This window comes from Gavialis gangeticus, unplaced genomic scaffold, assembly GCF_001723915.1.
Source record: "Gavialis gangeticus isolate Ggan-Ray unplaced genomic scaffold, GavGan_comp1, whole genome shotgun sequence".
In the NCBI taxonomy this organism is placed as follows: Eukaryota; Metazoa; Chordata; order Crocodylia; family Gavialidae; genus Gavialis; species Gavialis gangeticus.
Window position 1 is genome coordinate 77,153,272 of NW_017728993.1, and position 9,323 is coordinate 77,162,594.

At 42.5% G+C, this 9,323-nt stretch overlaps 1 protein-coding gene across 1 annotated transcript in view; it reads left to right on the top strand.

Moving 5' to 3' along the window:
* The window catches only part of CFH (complement factor H), a 104,693-nt gene that overhangs the window by 39,039 nt on the left and 56,331 nt on the right, over positions 1–9,323 (top strand). Inside the window, exons 5-6 of the mRNA XM_019528361.1 lie at positions 2,608–2,802; positions 5,987–6,157. Of these exons, the coding sequence (XP_019383906.1) occupies positions 2,608–2,802; positions 5,987–6,157 (366 nt within the window). The remainder of the gene's footprint in view (positions 1–2,607; positions 2,803–5,986; positions 6,158–9,323) is intronic.

Genomic DNA, 9,323 nt, shown 5'->3' on the forward strand with positions numbered 1-9,323 from the left:
TTCCAGTTCCATCTCTGCCTTGGCCTTCCTGACTGCCCCCCTGCATCTCCAAGCAACCGCAGTATAGTCCTCCCTGGTGATGGCCCCTCCCTTCCATTGGGTGTACGCCTCCCTTTTAGCTAGGAGACATTCTCGGATGCTTTTAGTGATCCATGGGGGCTTTTGAGCCCTCCTGCTCCCTTTGATCCGTGTTGGGATTACCTCCCTTTGGGCTTGGAGGATCGTCTCCAACTTTATGACAGCATAACATTCGACAGCTTTAAAATGTTTTTAAGGTAGCCTATAAGAGGACCCCAAGAAATGAAGAGAAGTACCTGACTTCCTCTGATGGGTAAAGCTTGAATTCCAACCCTGTTCTCATCAATTCTTACTGACTGGTATGGGCAGTTTCCTGTTCAGCCATTTGGCATTAGTGAATTTCATTCTTAGCACCTTACCTGTCCCTATGCATCCTATAGTCAAAGATCCACCTGAGTCTGGCTTACTGGCTTAATGTCGTTAAGATGCACTGTTTCTGGAGTAACACCACAGAGGAAAAGCATAGCTAGCATCACATCCGGTCACTTTTTCTTCTTCAGCCAGCCTGACCAGGTATCCATTCACATCTGGTGAACCATGGATGGCTTTTGGCACTGCTTTAGAAAGAAGCTCTCATTTGCACCTCTACAGCTCTCATGAGATACTTTAAGCATTCTGAAGCTGCACCCCAGTGACTAATTTAAGGCTGAGGATAGTTTTAGCCTCCAGAGTATGGCAACGCCTAAATCTTAAGTGTTAATATCTAGCGTGTATTAAAATGTCCTTGTTATACATGATGTTTTATTTATCAAGTAAAGAGCTTATAACTGGATTCAAGATCAGGTAAAGAGCATAGAATAGATAAACTGGAGAAAACTGTCAGATCAGAGTAAGACTTAAGTAAAGCCATATACTTAGAAATATGCATGCTGACCTATGTAAGTATCTAATGGTGGAGTTTGCTCCCAATTAATTACAGTTTTTATTTGAATATAAAACACGATTTTTTTCATCCAATCAGTATGGGGGGGAAAGCCCTTTGTCTTGTATAAGCATACAAGCAATATTCATTAAACATGTCATCTATCATTAATCTACTACTAGAAGCAGCATATGTTCAATAATGGAAACCAGCTATGAAGTTAATTGACTGCAACCCATACTAAAAATGCCTGTAAAACACATGACCTATGCTAAGCAAATTTTTTTCAAAGAAATTTTGTGTTCCAAGCCAAATCGAGTGCAAATCCGTGAGTTAATGCAGAACCATAAGTGGCTCTACAACCAGCAAACATCCTCTACCCCCACCAGGGGATTCAGATATTTCTGAAGTCTTTTGGCAGGCATCCTACATGCAGGCCCAAGCCCAGAGGCTTGGGGTCCAGATGCCCCCAAGGTTAGTCTGCCCTCAGCCATATGGCCACAGAAGCAAGCTAGGGAGGAGTCTCCCATTTCCATAAAGTGGGCTTTAGGCCCCAACACCTTGGTGGGTACTGAACCACACCAGAAGAACAGTTATCCCTGGGAACTGCCTTCATGGACCCAGATACATGTTTGTTGGGGGGGGGTTGTAAATGTATATATGTATATGTATGTATGTGTGTGTGTGTATACACACACGGGAAATGAAATATGGGAAATGAAAGATATAAAACCAATCATGTTTGCTGTAGGAAATTTAGTTATATAGATTTATATATTATTTTGAATAAGCCAATTTGAAATGGTTGGCATAGTCTAGGCCACTGCAGTTGTCTAACATTTTCCAGATGAGTTGAGTTTAGCCTTGGCTACATCAAGAGCAGAACCTATGACTATGAAAGATCAGTGTATTAATTGCCCACATCAGTAGTCATGGAAGTTCTAGGTGGGTCCTTGGTTGACAACCTGCAGGTAGCAGATTGCAGCAAAGTCAAGATACTCTGTATACATCTACATGTGAAATTAATGGCAGCAAAAAAATCCAACACATATTGCTCTGGAGTTTATCGTTCCCAGGAACCACATTTACACATGCACCTGGGACTCCAGCACGTTGAGCTGGGTTGGAGCAGCCCCAGTGGGCAGGGAACCCAGGGGATCAGCCTGCCAACCTGGAGATGCTCAACCCCACCTCAACATGCTGTGGATGGGCTGGCTAGGATATGCATGTGAACCCTTGTGTACCAGCCAGCCCCAGTAGTGTCTACACATGCATTGATGAGAAGTAAAAAGCTCTGCCATAGGATAGTATGAGTGTTAACAAGTACTAACCTATGGCAGAGTGAATTTGTTTACTCCATCTTAATAGCACTGCGTGTATAGATGCTGAAACATTTACTGTGGAGCTAATTAGGCAACTGCAGTAAACATCTCATTTTGATGCACCCTCTGCATACAATATTCTCTTGTGCCTGGTTGCTAGTGTAAGGTAACATGTTGCTCAGATAACAGTGCTATCTGAGTACATGACAAATTTAAACTTGCTGTCAATTTGATGTCCATTTAAAGTAATTCTACATTTTTGTCTATAATTAATGTTGTTATTTTCTGCTGACCATTTTGTTTTACAATCCAGACTCGGTTTCAAATATAGCTTTATTTTTACAGTGGTAAAGTGTCTGCCAGTAACAGCTCCAGAAAATGGAAGAATTGTCATGTCTGGTACATACGAGATGGACCAAGAATTTTCCTTTGGACAAGCCATACGGTTTGAATGTAATGCAGACTATAAACTTAAGGGAGACAGAGAAATATATTGCTCAGCTACTGGTGATTGGAGTCAGGAGGTACCGCAATGTACAGGTGAGAAAATAAATGTTTTTTACTTTGCTAATGTCTGTCTTTAGCATATGTGATTTTGAAAGTACTGTTGCAACTTCCTGGCCATATCTGCACAGTAAACATTGTGAGATTGTGTGTCTTTGGCAGATTTACTGTGCTCCAACATAGTATCCTAAAGCATACTGTGCTTTTCCAGACAGGCTGCACCCGAAATTAGAAGCAGCAGTCATGGCCATACAGTGCTTAAACTGGGCTTCCAGTAATTATCCCTGATGAGTTACCTTACCAGTTTTCCCAAGAAAAACAGTTTCCTAAAAAGCCTAACCATGGCAACAGTACTCCATCAATCTTAGGAGATACTGAGCATGTCTACATGTGCCATTAATACACAGCAATAAACTGTTGAGCAATAAACTGTAGAGTTTATTGCTCCTCAGTTTATTGCTCCTGCGAAGCTTCCAAGTACACAATTTGTATGTGCGCCTGGACCACAGCTCATTGAGCCAGGTTGCAGCAGCCCCAGTTGGCCGGGGGTCAGCTTCACAGCCTGGGGCTGCTCTGACTGATCTCAATGTGCTGTGGATAGGCTGGCTGGAGCACAAGGGTGCTTCTCTGTGGGGCTAGTCAGCAGGTAGCCCCTGCACTGAAGCACCCTCATGCCCCAGCCAGCTGGCTTGGCATCTACATGTGTGCTACTGTGCACAAGAACTCTTCAGCAGGGTAGGACTTGTATTTACTTGCTCCCTACCATGGAATTTATTCAGTTTTTGTGTCCTAATAGGGGACTGAGATGTTTCCTGTGCAGTTAACTAGTCAGCTGCACAGTAAACATTTCCTGCAGACCAGTTTTCCCAGAACAGCATAGTGTCCTTGAGGATGCCTGTCTTGAGCACAGTAAATTGATCACATGAACATCATCTCCTTATGGTGGTAAAATTCTCATGAATTTGTTGCTACACGTGAGTGACAGTACTAGTTAAATACATACTCCCAGAATAATCATTTATTATGCATTAATTAGTGTATTGATGTTCCAATTCTTCAATTCATCCTGCATGTAAAGAAAATAGTATAATGCAGGGCAATAAAACAATTTTGTGGTAATGGATTAATCTCAGGCCTTCACTGTAGCCTGTACATGAACACTCCATAGAACTTCACACAAGTACAAAAATGGAAAATGAAAGTATTTATAATCAAGACTGTTTATCATTTTTTGCTTGTACCCAATAAGAAATGGACCTTCCACAGTCCAAACATGAGCTGAACCATATTTCTTCATATGCATTTACACAGTGGTATGGTAACTTCCACTCACCAGGCATGTCTACACAAGATGCTACATTGCCATAGCAACAAGCTTTGGCGACATAGTTTGTCACTATGGCAAAGTAGCATCAGTGGGCACCAACTGTGACACCACCACTACTGTGCAGTAGCAATAGGGTTGGAAACAACCCATGCACCACTGGGACAGCACAGTACTGGCATGTACTGTGCAGTCATTTAGTACTTACTAGAGCAAGTACTAAATGACTGTGCAGTACCAACTGCACAGTGGGGTGCACGTGTAAACATGCCCACTCACATATAACATGTTGCATAATTAGTTTCTATTGTGTTCAGCGGTAAAAGTAGAGTGGAGTAAATGGGGCAACTAACCCAAGCGCTGACTTCAAAGGGTGAAAAAAAGTGGCTGCTCCTGTCTGCTGGACAATTGTGATCGTGGCAGCAACCAGAAGCCACTGCTGACCCTGCATCCTATATGCCCACCTTCATTTGTACACCACTGGTTATATTGAATTTTACCATTGGTTATATTGAAATATATTTAGGCTGTGTATCCTTTGAGGTTGTTTGTTCAGTAAAGCACATAACAAACATTTAGGGTTTGTCTGTTTTTGTTTTTTCTTAACGTATGCCCCAGCGTTCTTCCAAAGAAAGGAGATTGTATTCTGTTCTTAAGTATTAAAACATGGTAAATTTTCATTTGACCTGAAATACTATGACACAGCACATTTTTTGTATCTTCCTTCTAAGCATATCCTTGCTGTAACACCACACCTGACAATGGAATATGAATTCCTTTTTATTTGAAAGGAAACTCATAACAGTCTTCCAGTTTCTGAAAATAAATGAATCAATAAAACATTTTGCTTATGTGGTTTTAATAAGGAAATTAAGACTGAGCCCCTGTTGTGCTCCAACTCCATAGCCTAGAGATCAGTGCATTCCCCAGTGAGAGAGGAATCCTAGCAGAGGAATCCCTGTTCTAAGAACTAATGCACGCATTTTATCCAATGACTATTTCTTCAAAAATGTGTAAGAAGTCCTGGGAGTAAGGACTAGAACTCAACTCCCTTCTCCTTATGAGTGCCCTAATAATTGGACTAGTGAGCACAAGAAGCATGAGTCCCTCTGTCTGGCCCCATGAATCCTATGATTTTTCCTCCAAGTTTGTGCAGCTTGAACAGGAAGCCTAGAGAGTACTTCTAACCAAGCTTAGTAAAGCACAAAACCGTAGCATTCTTTAGTGCTTAGAGAAGTCTCCTAGGAAAGTGGGAAGTGAAGGTTTGAAACACCCTCAGAATAAGGTAATTTGACTTATTTTTCTTTTTTCTTGGGTGAATGCACTAACTTCCTATATAAAATGCATTCAAAATGTATAATGGTACGAGCCACCTTTTTGGATGAAGATGGCCGTACATACTTTGTTTTGTGTGGAAGCAAATGCTGCCAGGAGCACTGCCTACCAAATTAGGCTATGCAGGTACCCAGCTGGAGGGACATCTACTGTGTAGATACCACAGAGGCTTAGAAATGATATAAAAGTGCTGACCCACTCACTTCTGGCAGGATGATGGTAACTCTGAGTATGAACTGGAGAACTCTAGGTTTCTAGGCTACTTTCACTGGTGACAATTCAGGGGTCAAAGTTTGGGCCTGGATTATGAAGGTTGCAGTTTGGGGTTTAGCACCTGAATTATGCCTAACCCTGAATTTAGGTTTCTGAATCCTTGTGTGGGTTTGAGCTGTATTTCCTGCTAGAGGTATGAGTAATATTACTGACTAAAACAGATTTAATAAGTTCCTCATTAACATAACACAGTTAGAACATTCAGGTGAAAATTTAAATTTTGTATTTTTTTTAGTATTGCTTTTATTCCAGCTCAGTACTTATGTATTTTGTTTCTCTTATATTTAGAAGTAACATGCACCCCACCAGTTATTCTGAATGGAGAGGTAATGGTTCCAAGGAGACTTTACAAGGAGAAAGAACGAATACAATTTAACTGTGATACAGGATTTAAGTTCAATGAAAGATCAGATGCAGTATGTACTGAAGATGGATGGAGACCAGCCCCGTTATGTATAGGTCAGCTTTTGCTAATTTTATATTGTACATTATGTCAGATTTCTGTGTCAGTATATTTTCAGTGATTAATGCAGTCAATGGAAGTTGGTAAATCTAACCACAAAGAATATCAGGTGTGTCAGCAAAATGGGAGACTAAATTCAGAAAAGCAATGCTGAAAGCATTAAAGCTTGTTTAACGGGTAGGATGTGTGGTTCTGGGAAAATCTCTTTAAGAATTGGGTCTTCTTCTAGTATGAGTTGCAATTGTTTGAGGATTTTCTGTACAGGTTCCAGGATAGGATGGTACGTTGTAACTAATGGTGTGCAATTTATGGGGATTTTCTTTTTGTACTGCAGCAATTCTTCACATGGTATCTAGGTAGCTCTTTCAAAAGTGTGATCTATCTCTTTGTAGGACTTTATTGTTGAGTGAAAGCCCTTTTGAGATTTGTGAGGTGACGAACACAAGTGTTTTTCTCAGTGAAAATTCGGTGGTATTGAAGAGTGTGACTGTGCGTTACAGCTTCCTTGGTGTGTTTAGGGTGACTGCTGGTTCTGTGAAGATATGTATGTTTGTCTGTGGTGTTTTTTGTATACGGTAGTTTGTGTTTTACCATTCTGGATAGTGATCATAGTGTCTAAAATGTAATGGTGGTGTTGCAGTATTCAAGAGAGAGTTTGATGGAGGGGTGATGATTACTGAATTACTTATGGAACATCAACTAGATATTACAGATTTTCAATCCAAATGATGATGTTATTAGTATATATAAAGTATAGTATGGGTTTGATGGTGCAGTTTGTGGCAGGCCAATAGGGTGTGCTCCTGCACAGAGCTACCCACCTCACTGCGCCCAGCCATCCTGGCTCTGAGTGCCTCCCTGGGGGCATCTCACATTTGGCCAACCCCCTTCCTGGAGCACGCCTGCTAGCGTGGGGGTAACGCCGTCACCACCCAGGGTCTGGACTGATCCTGGCTCTGTGCCCTCTGGGAAACATAGGCCTAGTAGCCCTTGAGGGTACTCGACCTATTTCAAGAACCTGGGGTGCTTCCCTAAGTCTAAAGCACAAATAGTGGTCTCCCTTAGTCAGCCAAATCAAGGGGACCCCAAGGCATAATCTAGACCCACTCCCAATAAGTCTCCCATGCTTGGTACAAAGGAGAACTTTATTGGTTACAAGGAGTAGGTTTGGAATAGGGTACAGGGTAGAGTGATATCAAATAAATCCCATAGAGCAAACTGGCGTGGCTGGGTAGCCTTTGATTACGCATCTGAGCTACTGCATGCTATATATTTAATTAGATCTCAGGTAGCTTATTCATGAGTATCATCCAGAAGTAGGTGGAGATTCCCTCTGGAAGCAGGCACTTCATTTCATAGATTTCATAGACACTAGGGCTGGAAGGGACCTCGGAGGTTCATCGAGTCCAGCCCCCTGCCCCTGGGGCAGGAAGTCAGCTGGGGTCATAGGATCCCAGCAAGATAAGCATCCAAATTTCTCTTGACGGCATTCAAAGTAGGTGCTTGAACCACCTCCGAAGGCAGGCTGTTCCAGACCTTGGGGGCTGAGGCAGTAAAGAAGTTCTTCCTTATGTCCAGCCTGAAATGGTCTTGAAGGACCATTCAACCTTGTCATCCCTTGGGGCACTCTGGTGAACAATCATTCCCCCAGATCCTAGTGAGCACCCTTTATAAACTTATAGGCAGCCATCAGATCACCCCTGAGCCTGCACTTTTCCAGGCTTAAGAGTCCTATGGCTCTCAGCCTGTCATCATAAGATCTGTTTTCCTGACCTCTCATCATGCATATGGCTCTTCTCTGGTCTCTTCTAAGATTCTCTACATCCTTTTTGAATTGTGGAGCCCAAAACTGGGTGCAGTACTCCAGCTGCAGCCTCACCATGGCCACAAGGGGAGAATGACATACTGGGATTTGCTTGAGAAGCATCTGTGGATGCAAGCCAGCATTTTGCTTGCTTTACTAGCAGCAGCATCACACTGATGGTTCATGATCATCTTGTGGTCAATCATGACCCTCAAGCCCCTTTCATCCATAGTGCTAGCCAGCGTAGCACTGCCGAGCCTATAAGCATGCTGTGGATTTTTCTTCCCAAGGTAGAGAACCTTGCATTTTTCAGTGTTAAACACCATCAAGTTCTCATCCACCCATTTCCTGAGCCTGTCAAGGTCATCCTGGATCACCCTCCTGTTCTCAGGTGTGGATGCTTTACCACAGAGTTTGGTGTCATCAGAGAACTTGGCCAGTCCGCTTCTGACTCCAATGTCCACATCATTAATGAAGATGTTGAATATAGGTCCAAGGACAGAGCCAAGGACATTGATCATGAGTTCAAGAGACAGAGGAAGTTTCAGATGGTCCATCTCTTCTCTCTTTGAGTTTTTATCATGGCTACTGCTCCTCCTCATGGGCAGTCTTTAACTTATATAGACCTTATGACCTCATTTACCTGGTCCAATTAAGGCCAATACCTGTTGGCTGCCAGCCAACTAATTTGAAATGCATCACTGGTTGCCGGGTAGACTGGCAGGGTCTCTAGCCCCCTCCCAGTCAGGTTGGCATTGCTTAGAACAATAGGGAGCGTATTGCTCTAAGCCCTTCACCCATGTATGCAATGATAGTCATGTAGGCAGAGAGAGCAGGTTTCCTCCTTCCCTCAGGAATGTATCCAACTCAGGTTACCTAGAGAGATGGGATGTCTGTCCTCTGCAGGGACCATGTTAACCAAATTGTCACATAGCAGAGTTTTGGGGGAGAGACAGAGGTGGTGTTCTGCCACAAAGTTCTTGAGGAATTCTTCTTCCAGGTGGCTTATAACAAGGTTGTCATATTATGTGGCCATTTTGATGCCCATGGGCTGGAGGAAGTGTTGGTTATTGAAAGTGAAGTTGCTGTGTATGAGGACAAAGCATAAGTTCAGTAATTTCTTTAGGTCTGTACTCTTAAATTGTAATCTTGCTTTTGTACATATGTAAGGCAGGCTTGGATGCCATCCAGGTGTGGGATGTTGGTCTGTGGGTTTCTTACATAACGTGGTCTGTAATTTATCATTCTGGATACTGATCATCGTGTCTAAAAAGGAGATGTTGGTGCTGAAGTATTCTAGAGAAAGTTGGATGGAGAGATGGTGATTGTTGAATTTCTGATGGAACTCTATCAGAGAT